The sequence below is a fragment of the Monopterus albus genome, unplaced genomic scaffold (assembly GCF_001952655.1).
Source record: "Monopterus albus unplaced genomic scaffold, M_albus_1.0 scaffold127.1, whole genome shotgun sequence".
Lineage (NCBI taxonomy): Eukaryota > Metazoa > Chordata > Actinopteri > Synbranchiformes > Synbranchidae > Monopterus > Monopterus albus.
Genome location: NW_018128007.1, coordinates 2,477,999 through 2,495,417, shown reverse-complemented (window position 1 = coordinate 2,495,417; position 17,419 = coordinate 2,477,999). Strand labels below are relative to the sequence as shown.

The window sequence follows — 17,419 nt, the reverse complement described above, 5'->3', positions numbered from 1 at the left end:
CCTGCACCTAAATTTCAGATTGAGTAAGTCAGGGCCAGCCAAGTAAAGTGGCAAAACTTGTAGATGAATTCAAAATTTATGAAGATAATATTTCAGTCCCCATCAGGTTGGGGATGTTAAACTCTACTCAATCCACCTCGCCCTGTTCTCCCCTCTCCCCCCCTTGTCTGCTTATTTTTACAGCCTGCCGTCCAGGAATCCATCAGTCTTTTCATGGCCTACGTTCACACCAGTGTCAACCAGGCAAGTGAAAAATACCAGCGCAATGAGAAGAGGTACAATTACACCACCCCCAAGAGCTTTCTCCAGCAAATCACCCTGTACAGAAACCTTCTGGAGAAGAGCCAGGCTCAGCTCCAGCACAAGATGAACCGGCTTGACAACGGCCTTCAGAAACTCCAAACCACTGCTGCTCAGGTTAGCGTTTTAATCATATATATATAGTAGGGGGGCAATATTAGGGTTTAAAGTACTGTAAAGGTATGAGGTAAGAATATTAAGCATAGTAATAGTCTTTGATTTGAACAGTACAGTATGTGTTTTTCTCTGACATTAAGAAGATTACACTGTGAAGTGTGTGTAATCATTTTTTTTTCTCTTGTTTAAGGTTGAGCATTTAAAGGCCAAATTGGCATCCCAAGAAACTGAGCTGACCTTAAAAAATCAGAATATTGAAAGTCTAATTACAAAGATTGGACAGCAAACTCAGAGGGTTAGTAACAAGAGAGAGGCTGCAGATGTTGAGGCACAAAAGGTGAGCTACTGTATCTTACCTCTCTTTGGTTTTTGTACGCTTTTTTGGCTTTGGACTCTTTATACCACGCGTATTATTTACTACATTGTGGTGATTTAGTTACTATTATTATTATTATTATTAGTTATTTTTTTTGCTTTTGTACAGGTAGCTGTCATCCAGGCTGAAGTCTCAGTCAAACAGAAGGACTGTGAAAATGACCTAGCCAAAGCAGAGCCGTCACTGACAGCTGCCACAGCAGCACTGGACACACTCAACAAGGTGCTTCATTTTATAACATTGAACAAATGTTCAGTCCTTTTAAAGATTATATAATGTTTATAATAAAAAAATTGTAATTGTTTTTTAGATGAATCTTACTGAACTGAAGGCTTTTCCAAACCCTCCAGTGGCAGTGATCAATGTAGCAGCAGCGGTGATGGTTCTGCTAGCTCCCCGTGGTCGAGTGCCTAAGGATCGGAGCTGGAAGGCAGCACGAGCCTTCATGGGCAAGGTTAAGCTTGTCATCATATCAATCACATCTGCCTGATTAATACCAGTCTAACTTGTGTGTGGCCTTGACCCTGACCCTGCATAGCATTTCTCCAGTACTCACATTTGAATGGCTCTGTGAATATGCTCGCTCACTAGGCGAGCGAGTACAGTATGTCGACCTGTTTCTCACACTTGAATTAATAGCCACTATTAATTCAAGTGTGACCATAAAAGGAAGTATTTTTTAAAAGCCAGTAGAATTAAAGGTTCATTCTTTTCTTACCAAATATGTTTTTAACAATTTAGACGCAGTAGGTTTTAGACTCTAGCTCAACCACAACATTTGGTGTTGATGAGCAGCAGGTGGAAAAAAAGGAGAAGCGTTTATATATTTTAAATTCATTCAAATAGTCTGTGTTAGACCAATATGCTTTCTCTGTATGAGTATATACTTGAGAAATAATACAAATCCTTGATATGTAGGATTGTGCTGTTTTGTATGTGTGGAAACATTAGCAGTGAGGTTGTTTGGATCTGCAACATGGCCTGTATGTGTCTCATTTTTAGGTTTTATTAATTAGAAAACAACACCCACCCCAAAATGTTAGTGCAGGTATTACTGTGTCCTCTGTTTTTGTTTTTGTTGGTCAGGTGGATGATTTCCTGCAAGCCCTGGTGTCATATGACAAGGAGCACATTCCTGAGTCCTGTTTGACTGTAGTGAAACGAGAGTATTTGACTAACCCAGAGTTTCACCCTGATCTTGTTCGCACCAAATCTACAGCAGCAGCTGGTCTCTGTGCCTGGATTATTAACATTGTTAGATATTATGAGGTCAGGAAATGCCTTGAAACAAGTTGTACTTATAATAAATATTAGTACATTTTCTTGTATTCTGTAATATATAATGTTATTTTTCCAAAATGTATGCGTCCTTTATTGCAGATATATTGTGAGGTCATTCCAAAAAGGGATGCATTATCACAAGCTAATGCAGAACTAGAAATGGCAACATCCAAACTGTTGGCAGTTAAAAAGAAGCTGGTGGTGAGTGCAGTGTTAATATTATACTTTAAGTAATTTAATCAAAAAGCTAGTTTTTCTTAGTGGTGTCTAATTTCCATGGCTTCTTTTGGTTTGTTTTTCCAGGATCTTGATGCCAGTCTCCAGAGCCTCACAGCTCAGTTTGAAAGGGCTACAGCTGAGAAAATCAGTTGTCAGGAGGAGGTAGCACATACCATCCAAACCATAGAGCTGGCCAACCGACTAGTCAAGGGCTTAGAGGTAAAGACTGAGAGGTGGAGGAGTTTGGTAGTGTCATAGGGCTGGCCTAGCATGAAGTAAACTGTCAATGTGTGGGAGGCATGCATGGAGAGTCAATGGTAATCGAATTGCATCAATAATCTGGACTAGAAATGGTTATGTCCTGGCAGAATAGCCTGACAGTTGTGTGAGTAGATCGGGCAAAGGGAGATTTTACAGCCTGGCCCAGCAGCATACTGAGGACATGTGAGACAGTTAGAGTGGGCTGGATCACACAAAACGCTTGACTGAACCAGCAACTGGCTGGCTGAACAGTTTCCAAATGGAGAAAGGTAGAGAAATGGCAATAATGCTACACTAACACTGTGCTCACAGAGTACAGTAGACGGATTGCGTTTGTAGAGAACGTCTGTGTAGTTACCGTACTGTATATTTAGCATATGTATTTGTGTGCCTTGTGATCATCTTTGCACAATCTCTAGTTTGTCTGAGGTGTAGTAGTAACTCATTTGCAGGGTTTCTTTTCAACCAACTGAAAAAGTACCAAGGGAAGTTGTGGAGTATGAATATTTGGAATATATAAATGTCAAAATTTCAATATTTGCATAATTTGTGAAGTTCAGCTCTTGCATTTCAGTGCATCCTGTTTTCAGGCTATATTATCTGTTTGCTTTGTGGATGGTAACATGAAGGATAATGATTATCCTTGTCATTAAGATGGTCACTTCATTGGCTATTTTGTAACTTCGACTTACTTATTCCAGAAAATAAATGTGGTTTCCATGGAACAGCTTGGCTTTTAAGCATATCAAGATAAATGTTTTGTCTTTATGGCATTGACCTGGAAGCAATAGTGTTCAGACTAATAAATCAGACCGTCTATATTCAATCATTAACTTACCTCAAAGCCTCAACAGCTGTTGGAAATTAACAATGTCTCACCCCAGACTGAGTGATATTACAGGCAATCCATAATACATTAGAGTAAAATTATAGTGATTTTTAACTGTCTGAAAATTTATTATGTGACATATTCTAGATCCACAGCCCCTTGTAAGAAAATGCCATGTAAGATTTATTGTTGTAAGGCTGTCACAGTCATATTATTGAAGGTTTAAATGAATGCTAAATTGATGCTGAGTGAATCTTCCAAAGCTTTTTCAAGGAAATTGCAGCTATATGCTTTACTGCTTACATTTTCATAGTTTGTAAAATAAATGCCGTGGGAAGTTGTCCAGCATCTACGTTTTGCTACAGTGTACAACAGATAGTTATTTGGTTTAAACTGTGTTCCAAAGCATTCTTCTTATAAATTAGCTATTTGTGTGTTTCTGCATATTTTTAAAATTATATTGAAGCCTGGTTTTTGTATCTTGCAGTCAGAGAAGGAGCGCTGGTCCCAAGCCGTTCTTCAGTATGACAAGCAACGGAAAACTCTGTGTGGTGATGTTCTCCTCACTTCAGCATTTGTCTCTTATATGGGTTATTTTACGAGGCAGTATCGTGTGGAGCTCTTTAATAACACATGGATCCCTTTTCTTCAGTCTCAGAAGGTAAGATCAGTTTTGCAGTGGATTTTGTATTGTTGTGTTGTATATTTCTCTCTATAAACATCTACAATAAATTCTGTGAACTGAAGCTCATTGTGCTGCCACCAGTGCTCCAACTAGAGTGATATCGTTTCTGTTCCAGGTCTCTGTACCCTTGACAGACGGCCTGGATCCAGTCCTCATGATTACAGATGAAGCCACTGTGGCTGCCTGGCATAACCAGGGCTTGCCAAATGATAGGATGTCCACTGAGAACGCTGCCATCCTGACCACCAGCGAGCGTTGGCCACTCATCATTGACCCACAGCAGCAAGGCATCAAGTGGATCCAAAATCGAATAGGGTCAGAGCTTAAGGTGGTGCAGCTGGGACAGAAAGGGTGAGAAGAAGCTGTTTCACCTGATTTCAATCAGTGTCAGGGAGTGCTAACACACCATATAAAAGTGCGTGTCAAAATACATTTGCTTGTTTTTTTTTTGTTGTTTTTGGTTCAGCATGTATCTAGATGTGATTGAACAAGCTCTTGCCTGTGGTGAAACAGTTCTGATAGAGAATCTTCCAGAAAAGGTAGACCCGGTCCTGGAGCCCCTGCTGAGTAGAAGCACTATTAAAAAAGGAAGGTTGGTGCTGAAACTGCAGTATTACATTTGCATTGTTGAATCATAAAGCATAAATGCTTTGTTGCACACCAAAAACATTTAAGTCAGTGTATAGTTTTTATATGCCTGTTGATACTCAAGTCAATGTGCCCACAACTCGTCACAATGGGTCTGTGGTGTGAGACAATAGGAGCACATTTGCCAGATAGTTGAATCTCACTGAGCATTGAAACACCACTAAGATATGACGGAATGCATTATTATTGCCCACTCTAGATTATAAATGAATTTGCGGTGCATGTTCTGAATCCCTGAGGCCAACTTATTGACTGACCTTTCTAGACAAGTGATAGATGTATATTTGTGTGTTCATATTATATAGGTGTGATGAATATTGAACAGCTGAGCCTCAGTGTAAAAGCTGAATTGAAGACAGTCATGGTTATTTATAAGGACTCCTATCTTCCACGGAAAGCTGGCATGTAACACGCTAAATTCAATGGTCTTCCATCATGATGGCAAACCCAATGCAGCTTCAATAATTTCATACTGATGATAGATGATTGGTTGGTATATGTCTGCATTTATTGCTTTGGAAATAGAATAATAACACTGAGCTTTACACTCCCTAATATAATTCACTGCATCAGGATCATCTTAAATTATAACTTGATCTTAATTGTGAAGTAGGTAGGTCATTCAGTATATAAATATTTTGTCATTTAATTAGAAAAAAAAGCTTTACCACTACTACTATATCTTTATTATATATTATATTTACTATATCTTGTTTATCATCACATTGCATGCCATCCAAACTGACACTTCTTTGAAACACCCTGTAGTCAGTAAATCTTTCTGATTTTAAACCTGACTACTGTTGCCCACTGTAATCCACAGTGCCATCAGAATGGCTGCTCTGTAATATCTTTGTTCAGTTATCAATCGCCCTCAAAAAGCAAAATCCAGAACAATTCCTAAACTGAACAACTGGCAACAAATAAATAGAACTACCCTATATTGACATTGTGCTTTCACCTTCCCCTCAAAAATGTTTACATCTTTCTTGCAGTGATCTATGTATGACCATGAATACTGAGTATCTTAGTGCATGTTCATTGAGCTTCTTCTGAAATCCTGTCTGCCCAGACGTAACAATTCATCATAGTAAATCTGATTATAAGTTTATTCCTTGTAGATGACCCACACACTTGTTTCTGTCGATGATTAATACAACCTGCTGGGCCAGCCATGATGGATCTCATAGGGCACCACAGCTGAAGTTCATTAATAATTGGAATGTTGTAGAGTGTGAAGTAATGAATACTAATTATTCCTTTCATGGCTGACGGAAAACTACAAGCCAATCCATCAGCAAGGACTTTAATTTGGTGGAGTAATGGTTCTATCAATAGTACATTAATTCTGGCTTGTGAAGATATAGAGTTGAACCAGACCCAGGCCATGAGGAACCTGTGCTGTAAAATTGGGGCCTTGCCTGACATCCAAGGGGTAATTAGAGAAAAATGAAATGCCACCAGGTTCGTCAAGCCAGTGCTAATTTAATTGAAATGCAGGAACAGATAAATATTGGCTGCTGTGGTGATAATCTTTCATATTTATTCAGGATTATTTGTCTACAGTATAATTGACATTTGAAACCAAAGTGAAGTTTGTTGCTCTGTTGAAGTTGCAGTGCATAAACATTCAATTCAATGGACTGGATGCATAAGGACAAAAGATACATTCAAGATGCAGAGGTTTTGCACTTCCTTAGTTCAAATGTTCTATAGGGCCGTCCTCATCATCCTGCATTGTTCGTTGCACTGCGATCTTTCCAATGATGTAATAATCATCTAATCAACATTTCATTTGTCCCTATCTCAGTTTGAAAGTTAATGTAAAAAGTGTTTGATGGAAAGGCCAAACCAACTTGAGCAGTTTCACTAAATTGCTCTCTTTTTTGCAATTAAATTACTTGTTCACATTGGATTGGAAAGAAAAGTTTTCAAAGTTGCAAGCTCTGATGGCTCTAAACATGAAAGTTCACTTTTGACCTAGTAGTTTGTCAAAACATCCCATATTGGAGTCAACTGATTAGCTTTTTCTGGAGCTGTTAATGGATGTGTTTACTCAGTTGCTGTGGAGATCTAACATGTGAGCTTGAAAGCTACAATACTAAGATTTCATCCACAGAACATTTAGAACTCCCCATCCTTTTTGGCTTAAAGGTTACGCATGAACATACAATATGTTATATTCATTATATGAAGACCATTTGACTTTGAAACATTTGGCAAAGAGTTCCAAAGTTTCAGTTAGTTATTGTCTATAGTAGAAACAAAGCTGAGTTTTGCTACACCTACAACAAAATTTGGTAGTGTACGTTTTGTTGTTTATTAATTTTGTCATCTTTATGCTCTTTCCTAAAGGAAAAAAATAACATTTGACTTAAAGCAATGTACTGTCCTGTTATCCAGGTACATTCGGATTGGGGGCAAGGAGTGTGAATACAGCAGTAACTTTCAGCTCATTATGCACACCAAGTTAGCCAGTCCCCATTTCCCTCCTGAGCTCCAGGCCCAGACCACACTAATCAACTTCACAGTAACTCCTGTGGGCCTGGAAGAGCAGCTGCTGGGACAGGTAGTGTCCCAGGAAAGACCTGACCTGGAGGCTCTAAAGGTGAACCCTTAAGCATTTTATGAGCGATGAAGACTGTCAAACCTACAGTAAACCATAGTCTACCATATGAAAAAGAAAATCTCATTAATTTGAATTGTTTTGTGTATGTTTCCCAAGATGGAGCTGACCACACAACAGAACTACTTCAAAATTGAGCTGAAGAGGTTGGAGGATGACCTGTTGAGTCGCCTCTCTGCAGCCCATGGTAATTTTCTGGGTGATATTTCTCTGGTAGAGCAACTTGAAAACGCCAAGTCCACAGCCGCTCACATTCAGAACAAGGTGAGGTTATAACACCAACAGGGTCCTCTCAGGTGTCCATCTGTAGTCAAGTGCTTGTGTTTTTGAATGTCACACAATAGCAAGCGCCTCATTTTATTGCATTAGCTGCAATTGATGTGTAGGTAGGAATATGTGTAATGAGAGGGTTTTGGAACATAACTGAGAGCCTAATAGCTCATTTTGTGCAACTGGAACACACAGGTGGTGGAGGCCAGAGAGAATGAGACAAAGATCAACAAGGCTCGAGAACTATACCGCCCAGCAGCTGAGCGAGCGTCTCTCCTCTTCTTCATCATCAGTGACCTCAGCAAAATTAACCCAATGTACCAGTTTTCTCTCAAGGTGAAACGTACCCCTGAAGTGCTCTCAAGGGATGCATATCATTTTGCACCGTATTTCAGACAAAACTTAATCCACTTTGACCAAAACTCTAGATTTTGGATTTTTAAATCAGTGCTTTTAGTTGTCAATTTAGTGCAGATCTAGCCATGTATATTTTTATCTTCTGATAGTGCTAATCCTCCTTTTGGTTGTGTTCCAGACCTTTAACTCGGTGTTTAACAAAGCGATGGAATGTGCAGAATGGGATGAAGATGTGAGGACCAGGGTGCACACCCTCACAGAGGCCATCACCTATTCTGTATTCTTGTACACCAGCCAGGCCCTGTTTGAGAGAGACAAGTTAACCTTCTTGTCACACACTGCCTTCCAGGTGAGGGACTCGGGGCCGCCTCAAAGGTGGGGCCTCCTGTCATCCTCATCAATCAAAGTACTTTTCTGCCCCCACATTAACTTCAATTAAAAGCAGTCACCAGCACCATACGCTGCTATTGATTACCTCTCACACCTTGCTCCATGGCTGCTGTTCAGACAGTTGGTTCTGACGGCATAATGCAATTATCTGTCACTGCACCAACTGTTCTCATCTTAGAAATTGTGCTGCTCTGGAGACTGTGCTTCATGTAGAAATTACACATTCAGAGGCACTTATTCAGCTTCTGTGAGTTTATCAAATCTCATCATCAGAATTTTCTTGCATTCAATTATTGTGGAAAATATTTTTAAAAAGATCAGTGCAGCATAGATCATTCCAAACTGCTCTTGGTCCTTCTCCTCAGATTCTGCTCAAGCAGGGCTTGATTGATGCTCAGGAATATGATCTTTTATTGCGTTTCCCTGTGGAAGCTACCAAAGTTAGTCCTGTGTCCTTCCTCTCTTCATATGCCTGGGGAGCCATTAAGGTACAGTATAGGATATTAACATACCGGATGTGATGTAACATGTTAAAGGGTCACCTTCTGATCCTTATCCATCAGGTCATCACTACATACCTCCTTCCACTGCTAAGAGAGGTCTTACACTGTCTGTTGTTTGGATGTAGACAATTTCTGCAATGGAGGCCTTCAGTGGACTGGACAGAGACATGGAAAGTTCACCAAAGCGCTGGAGGAAAATTGTTGAATCCAGTTGTCCTGAAAAGGAACGACTTCCACAGGACTGGAAGAATAAAACCTCCCTCCAGAAGCTCATTATTCTTAGAGCACTTCGCCCTGATAGGATGACCTATACACTAAGGTAAGTGAATGACCAAGATACATTTGTACCGTATTTGTGATATCATTCAGCTTTATGACAGTGTTTCTTAATAGGAACTTTGTAGAGGACAACATGGGAGCAAAATATGTGGATGCTGCCAGGCTGGACTTTGACAAGTTATATGAGGATAGTGGCCCCTCAACCTCTGTGTTCTTCATCCTCTCTCCTGGGGTGGATCCACTCAAAGATGTGGAGAAACTAGGTACTAGGCGTTTTTTTTTTTTTTTTGTACATTTTTATACATTCTGATGACTTGGTAGGGATAAATATTCTTTCCTTTCAGGGTTGAAGCTTGGTTTTTCCATTGACCAGGGCAATTTGCATAATGTGTCCCTGGGACAGGGGCAGGAGGAGGTAGCTGAAAGAGTTTTGAGGAATGCTTCTAAACTGGGACACTGGGTCATCCTGCAGGTAGAGAATTTTACTATTCATTGGCCAGGCAATGAATGCAGCAACTTCAGGCAGCTGTTCCCTGCTGCCTGTGTTGTACCCGATAATGTTATTTTATCCCCTGAGCAAGGGAAATAAACTCAATTTGGTTCAATAAAAGTCATAATTGGCTAGATCAGCTCCATAAATGCCTCCTTTAACAGGACAAGCCTGCAGCCAAGCGAGTCACTGCAGATCTTCTTTTTAATTCAGAACATACAGTAGGAAGACATTTTTCAGATGGATGAACAAAAATATAACTGTACATAAAAGCACATTTATTTTATTACCTATAAACTAATTTACCTAATCTTTTTTTTTTTTTCCCCCAGAATGTGCACCTGCTGTCTCGCTGGCTGCCATCTCTGGATGCTTTTCTGGAGGCAGCAGCAATGGACAGTCACCCCAGCTTCAGGGTTTTCATCACCGGGGAACCAGCACCAAGCCCTGAACAGCATGTAGTCCCCAGAGGAATACTGGAGAATGCCATCAAAATCACCAATGAGCCCCCCACTGGCATGAATGCCAGTCTGCATGCAGCTCTCAGTCACTTTAGTCAAGTGTGTGGGAAGTTTAAAATAATTTCAACAAGTGCATTACATTTTACAGAAAAGGTGTTGAACTGTTTCTTATGTTATATATTTTTTTATATTCCAGGACACTTTGGATATGTGTTCCAGAGAACAGGAGTTCAACTCGATGTTCTTCTCCCTCTGCTTCTTTCATGCTTGTGTCACAGAGCGCCGTAAATTTGGTCCCCAAGGGTGGAACCATAACTACCCTTTCAGCACCGGAGACCTCACCATCTCAGCAAATGTCTTGTACAACTACTTAGAGGCCAACACCAAAGTACTTTTAACACCATTTTTAAATATAATTTATATTTTGTTCATGGTTTTATTGATATTAATAAAACTGAATTCGTTTTTTTACTTCTGCTTTCTTAAGCTGTGTAAGTTTTTAATGATAATGGTGTTTGCAGTGGCATTATTGTCAGACAGGGATGCTAAATTACTGTACAATGTCTCCAATTATTGAAATCTTTTGTTGCACTGTTATTTGAAAAAAATGTTCATTCTGTTTTTTTTTTTTACATTTCGTCTATGAACACACAACCTATAATTTAGCTTTATTTCATGCAGACAAAAAAAAATCCATTCTTGGGGTGCTGTACCCTGCACAACTCCTAATGCATTTCTCTGAGAACTTCTATTACTCTGGTCACAACCAATTATGTCTCCTAGGTATTCTGCCCTCCAGAAACGAATGTCCTTCATTATGTTAACCAAACAGTAACCTGTATGTGCGTATACAGAGAATTCATTAGAAGGGCAATGAAGCGTTATCCTAAATGTAATTACATGCAGCCAATGTGACAGTTCACAACACTACATAAGTGATCACTGCAATTAGAGCTGATGAAGGAAGCAATTTGCAAAACAATACAGGTACAAATGATTGTGAACCTCCAGCTTTTGTAATTTGTTATGAATCACAGGTTCTTTTTTTTTCTCCTTCACCCTCATGGATCATAATCTCCTGCTGAGGAAAAGACGCTTCTGTCATACATTAGATCAGTGTGTATAAAGAAACGTAATTTTGTTACATTTCTTTACTGTAATCATTATTAAAAGAACTCATTTGGGAAGAGGTCACATAGTTGCCGCTTAACGTTTCAAAGGAGGAATGGAATAATGCCGAAAAAAATCAATGAAAAATGGCACTAACTGTGGCAGAACTAATTATACAATGATCCTGAAGTATTATTGATAACCTGGAAGTACATTTAATAACCTTTGTCTTTAGTTTTTGTTTTTTTTTTTTTTTCTAGCACAGGAGTTTCCTAATTATTAGTTATTTACATTTTTCTTACAGTATATTTTGACTGTCATAAGTTTACAAACTAACTTCGTTATAGTCAATGCAGGTGCCTTGGGAGGACTTGTGTTATCTTTTTGGAGAGATCATTTATGGAGGACACATTACTGATGACTGGGATAGAAGACTGTGTCGGGCCTATCTGCAAGAGTTCATGCATCCAAAAATGGTGAGTCAGTGCTCCTGTAAGAACTTGCTTATTTTGTAATTTCTACGGAATTATTAAACTACAAGGTATTTTAAATTGCTTAATTTGATAATTTTCAAAATTGTAAAATTCCCTAATCATTGAGTTAGATATTGATTCCATATTTGGGTTTTATTCAATTATACTTTGCCAAACAATACAGAAAAACTGCTTTTTTTGGTGGCATTGTTTGGGTAAAGGGTGCCCTCTTGGGGTGTAAACATACACTGCAATATTACACTCAAAGTCTTTGCCGTTGCTGATTTTTGTACCCTCACTTTGACATTGTTACCTCCCTGTGCCATCTGCTGCATGACACGCTACTACAAGCATTATTAGGGGATTATTTCATCTTTAGCATGCATTTAATTGATATGTTTCACTTGGAATTCATTTGTTTCACCCCACAGAAGGCTGATTTGCTACCAGCTTGACTGTTGTCATAATTTTTAGAGCATCTTAAATAGTGTGCTATTCTGTATGTGTTTTCATCTTTGTATTTTAAAATCCATAGTTGGAAGGGGAGCTTTTTTTGTGTCCTGGGTTTCTGGCCCCTCCATTCATGGACTACAGTGGTTACCATCATTACATTGATGAACATCTCCCATCCGAGAACCCCGCTCTGTATGGTCTACATCCAAATACTGAGCTCGAGTGCCTCACTGTCACCTCAGACAACCTCTTAAGGACTCTGCTGGAACTACAGCCACAGGACTCCTTCAGAGTAGAGGGGGGAGCTGAGAGCACAGAGGAGAAGGTGTGGAGGGAGCAGGAAGCATTAATGGGAAATAACACAGCTGAGAATACAGCGGCCTTCCTTCATAAATAACGTAACTACGTATGTTCATCTTATTTACCAGATCAGTTCTGTCATTGAAGACCTTCTTGAGAAACTCCCTGAGGAATACAACATGGCAGAGATGATCACAAAGACACCAGAGCGAAGCCCCTACGTTTTAGTCTGTTTCCAGGAGTGTGAACGCATGAATCTTCTCCTAGCAGAAATAAGGAAGACCCTTACTGAGCTGGATCTTGGCCTGAAGGTACAGTCTACTGTCGCGTGTACTGTTAACAGAACTCCAGTCTAACAGTGATATAATGTATCATTAATGAGAGTTTCACTGTCCACAGGGAGAACTCACAGTCTCTTCCAGTATGGAAACTCTGCAGTCTGCCCTCTTCACCAATTCTGTCCCAGATTCCTGGGCCCGACTAACTTATCCCTCCACTAAAACACTGGGACAATGGTAACTACTCCTTAATAATACTGTATTTTTAACTCAATGTGGCATTTCTTATCTCCTTTTCAGTTTCCCCGTGACCTGCCAGATTGTTCATTGTAGCAAACTGTCATGCCATTGTAAAATATTTTCAAGCATAAAGCCAATATTAAGGTGACCCATGCAGACGTATTGTAAAGGCTTCAAACACTGACATTCAGTATTGTTAATTGATCATTATCCATTTTATAGGTTTAGAGATGTACTATGTAGTTGTCGTGAGCTGGACAGCTGGACTCGAGACTTTGCTCTACCTGCAGTTGTTTGGCTCTCAGGGCTCTTCAACCCACAGGCCTTTCTCACAGGTGAAGTCCCAGTTTGACAAGCGATTTAGATTACATGTACCAGAAGCATTAGAAATATTAACATGCTGATTCCTTTTTTTTTTTTCTCCAGCTGTGCTGCAGAGCATCGCACGCAAAAATCAGTGGCCCCTAGATAAAATGGCTCTGATAGTTGATGTAACAAAAAAGACAAAAGACGAATTTGGACATCCACCACGGGAGGGAGCCTACATCCATGGACTCTTCATGGAAGGTTAGTAATAACCAGCTCTAACTCTCTTCCAACAAATGATCTATAAAGAATGAACCTGCATAGATTTTTATATTTTGCATCATATGCATTGGTAAAATGAGCAACTCTGTCCCATGTCCCTCTAGGAGCACGATGGGACACTCAGTCTGGAGTCATCTCTGAGGCAGTTTTGAGAGATCTGACCCCAGCCATGCCGGTGCTGTATGTAAAGGCTGTGCCTGCAGAGGAGCAAGAGCTCAAGAGCACTTATGAATGTCCATTGTACCGCACTAAGCAGCGTGGACATACATATGTTTGGACTTTCCACCTCCGAACCAAACAGCCTTCTGCCAAGTGGATCGTAGCTGGAGTGGCACTGCTGCTGTCTGTATGAGGCGTGATGGGAGTGGAAGACAGTGAGTCCTTAAGTATCTTATAATATTTGCCAACACTACAGTATTCTGCAAACACTGCTAAAAAACAGATATTTGTAGACAGTATTGAAAAATGTACTGCTATCCTTTTGCTCTTTATCATGTTTTGTGATAGAAAATTACAGATTACACACTTTTAACCTTGCTTTTTTATTGATATGTTTGTTGTTGTGTCCAGTTTGGCTTAAAGGAGTCAACACCGACATTGTAGCATTTAATGTGTGTTCTGAGATTTAAAGTAGATAAAGAAGCAGAGACATGTTTAGCCAGTGTTTAAACCTGTTGTCTGTGTCCAACACTTGAACCTCTCCCTGGAGATGGCTCACTCGGGGCTTGATTTGTTGGGAGCTTATGTCTTCATTTTAGACCATGTAATTCTGGATGGGGAGCATATTTTATTGGAAGGTCAAGATTAAAAAAGGCTCCCTGGCTGCCCTCTACTAACCGAATGATACACAATGCCGTCTGGAGGGTTCCCGGACAGAATTCCCAGGAGATGATGTGCATGGTTGCTATTGACTTTTAAATGAGGTGCATTTGACATTGACCTTTTGTACGGCAGAAGCAGAATACTAACAGACGAAGTGTAATTCATTCAGGCCTGTTTGAGAACCCTATTCAAAGACACCGATAGCTTTCTATGAGAACGCAACACATTAGATTGCCCATCCTTTATCTGTCTGCACTCTGTTAGCATCTGATTAACTTAATATGAACCAAATAAAATCTTATAACTTTCGATGAGTCTGAAGAAACACAGTCTTCTTATCAGACGTGTTGTCTTTTCAAACTGATTTAATCAAGGTTAATTGAAAACCAAGATGTTTAAAGTGTCCCTGTATCATGTGCGTAGGATGATTTTTATGGTTTAAATCTTCTGTGTGTTAGAGATGCATCAAAATATTGCAGGAGCTCCAGAGTCACAGTTGAGATCATATAGAAGAGTAATGCCATGAGAAAAATTATTTTAATCAGCACATAGCAATTGTCTAAAGGAAATTTTGTGCAACCATGAAAAGGAAATTTAGCTGAAAAAATAAGGCTATTTATTATTCAGTACAAGCTTATTTGACTTTTTGTAAACAGACTGTCAGTCAAAATAGTATGATATGGATATACCGTGAGAGAAACAGAACAGGTGCGATTTTGTTTGCTATGACAAACAAGTGACATTATGAAATTACAGCCACTGAAACACATCTCTCTTTTTTTTTTTTGGATGGAAATCAGCACTCTTATCTTCTCAAATGAGATTTTCTCCAACGCTAATAACTGCTGTGTTGCCCTTAATTTCTCCCTGCAACCGAAGGGGCTGTAGTCAGACAAGTGGAGGATGGTGGATTGATTCTTTGTATTGTATTGCACAGGGGAAATGAAGAACCAGTCTTCCTGTAGTTTCTCTTCATCTGCTCTCTCTTCCCCTCATTAGCACGCCACAGCAGCTAGCCAGTCATTTGGTGACAGGGAAATGATACAGTGCTGGCAGTGTTTGGGAGGAAATGGCAGGGTACGAGGCCCAACGCAGCAGGGGTCGTGCCACAGATAGTCATGTTAAAGGCCAAGCAGGACACCTGGTTAAAGTCAGCAAGGGCATCTGGGTCACACCTCCGCCTCATAGCACCCAGGAAAGATACTGTGTACTGATGGCCTTGTTATCCAAAAATTGAACAGAGCCCACATGTGTAGCTTTTTGTCAAGCATTGATTAAGTTCTCATCAAGTGAAATCCTGTGCATTGAACAACCTAGCCAAGTTAACTGCAATATTATATAGTGATAATATGATCAAAGTCTGTGGAAAATGTTAGAATTAGTATGTTCATCCTTCAATAGTTTTAGACTATCAGGGCCTAATTTGTTCCATAACAAAGGAGCTGTGTGCGCCTACTGACCAACCACCCCATCTTTCTCACTTTATATGCATTGTCTATGTACTGATGTATTTAGTAAAATGAACCATGTAAACATATACAAATATTATAAAATAATGGCATTAAAAATAGATTTAAACTCAGGGCTCCTGTACAAGGTGGGGCCTCAAGGTACAGTAGTAATGCATCTGTTGCCTTAAGGCCCCTGTTGTTTGTAGTGTGCTTTACAAGTTAATACAGTATTAACAAAGAAACCACAAAGTAACTGCCTTACACTGACCTGGAGCAATCTGATTGTTTCTTCAAAGATGAAATACTGTACTTTAAATTTACTAATTGACTGTAATATCAGACGTTGAAGTTTAATCTGAATATCATTCGTGTATCAAACCAGACACCCAGGTGACAGCAGGGTCTCCTCCTGACTGGTTTTTCTCTGACAAAACAGCCAACCCAGCAACATAGAAATGGAACTGGTAAAAACGGAATGTGAAAAAATATACAATAATACTCTGACGCCTGGTGCCAAGCTTGAAACACTGTGCAGAGTAGCTGCCAGTTCGTGCCTTTTTGTACTTGTTCTGCTATTAAGGTGGCTGTATTTGTGAACATGTTGAGAATATTAAATTCTCTCACCTTTTTGCATTTAACAGCTCCCTTTGTTTTCTTTGTGTTTATTACAGATCAGATTTTTTTACTTTATTTTTTGTGACTTTATAATAAGTCTTGTGTTTTATTCTTAACTATTTTAAAACCACAGCTGAGAAGTTAGTGCCACACAAACCAGTACAATAACTTGTCTTGAGATTGTTAAAATACAAACAACACAATTTAGGCTATGTCTACTTAAGTTATGTGTATTAAATATAATTAATTGTGTGGTTGATAAATTTTGTTTTGTGTTTTGTTTGCTCTGCTGTAACCTGGGCAGGAAGAGACAGTGCCACTTACCTGTTGAACTCCAAATGTCAGCATTCAGAGCGAACTCAAACATGTAGAAACACCTTTTACAATAGCCAGCTAATGATGATGAAAAATATTTTAATACATGCACAGTTAACACTGGTGGTCAATCCATGGTTTGCCATATCATGCAGACCAACTAAAGCAGTGCATACAGGAAACTTGAAATTAAACTGAATTCATATATGTAATATCTATAGAGCAAATAATTCTGAAATAAATATCTATCCAGAATTTCAAAATATACAGTAAAAACTGAATCAACTGTACATTTTTGATAAAAAAAAAATTAAATTAAAAATTAAGACACAGTGCTAAAACATATTCTCTCTGTGTTGCACTACGGCCTTTAAAAAACATGTACAAATGTCAGAATAGTCAATGTCATAAAGAGTAGAATACAAAATTCCATCTACAACACTTCACAGCGCCCTCCCTCAAGACAAAAGTCACAATTTTCTGTTGACCAATTTAGAGAATAAATACTGTAACTTCTATGACTACACACTTGTATACAGAGTTATTACACGCTGCACATAAGCATCCATCCATCCATCCATTTTCCTCCGCTTATCTGGGCCCGGGTCGCGGGGGCAGCAGTCTAAGCAAAGATGCCCAGACTTCCCTCTCTCCAGACACTTCCTCCAGCTCCTCCGGGGGA

At 39.4% G+C, this 17,419-nt stretch overlaps 1 protein-coding gene across 8 annotated transcripts in view; it reads left to right on the top strand.

Moving 5' to 3' along the window:
* LOC109967278 (dynein heavy chain 11, axonemal) overlaps nt 1–16,455 on the top strand; it is a 41,122-nt gene extending 24,667 nt beyond the window's left edge. For 4 of the 8 annotated variants that reach the window (XM_020612734.1, XM_020612739.1, XM_020612738.1 and 1 more), the window contains 28 exons: nt 184–417; nt 608–754; nt 902–1,015; nt 1,104–1,247; nt 1,880–2,062; nt 2,174–2,275; nt 2,378–2,512; nt 3,871–4,044; nt 4,184–4,419; nt 4,535–4,660; nt 7,120–7,324; nt 7,442–7,606; nt 7,808–7,948; nt 8,148–8,318; nt 8,538–8,606; nt 8,725–8,847; nt 8,988–9,181; nt 9,256–9,404; nt 9,486–9,613; nt 9,964–10,191; nt 10,289–10,480; nt 11,550–11,678; nt 12,211–12,453; nt 12,557–12,739; nt 12,828–12,943; nt 13,169–13,281; nt 13,373–13,513; nt 13,639–16,455. In XM_020612734.1, coding sequence (XP_020468390.1) covers nt 184–417; nt 608–754; nt 902–1,015; nt 1,104–1,247; nt 1,880–2,062; nt 2,174–2,275; nt 2,378–2,512; nt 3,871–4,044; nt 4,184–4,419; nt 4,535–4,660; nt 7,120–7,324; nt 7,442–7,606; nt 7,808–7,948; nt 8,148–8,318; nt 8,538–8,606; nt 8,725–8,847; nt 8,988–9,181; nt 9,256–9,404; nt 9,486–9,613; nt 9,964–10,191; nt 10,289–10,480; nt 11,550–11,678; nt 12,211–12,453; nt 12,557–12,739; nt 12,828–12,943; nt 13,169–13,281; nt 13,373–13,513; nt 13,639–13,886 — 4,533 coding nt within the window. In that variant the 3' untranslated portion in view covers nt 13,887–16,455. The remainder of the gene's footprint in view (nt 1–183; nt 418–607; nt 755–901; nt 1,016–1,103; nt 1,248–1,879; nt 2,063–2,173; nt 2,276–2,377; nt 2,513–3,870; nt 4,045–4,183; nt 4,420–4,534; nt 4,661–7,119; nt 7,325–7,441; nt 7,607–7,807; nt 7,949–8,147; nt 8,319–8,537; nt 8,607–8,724; nt 8,848–8,987; nt 9,182–9,255; nt 9,405–9,485; nt 9,614–9,963; nt 10,192–10,288; nt 10,481–11,549; nt 11,679–12,210; nt 12,454–12,556; nt 12,740–12,827; nt 12,944–13,168; nt 13,282–13,372; nt 13,514–13,638) is intronic. The other 4 variants (XM_020612733.1, XM_020612735.1, XM_020612737.1 and 1 more) reach the window with 4 other exon arrangements.
* The last annotated feature ends 964 nt before the right edge of the window (nt 16,456–17,419 follow it).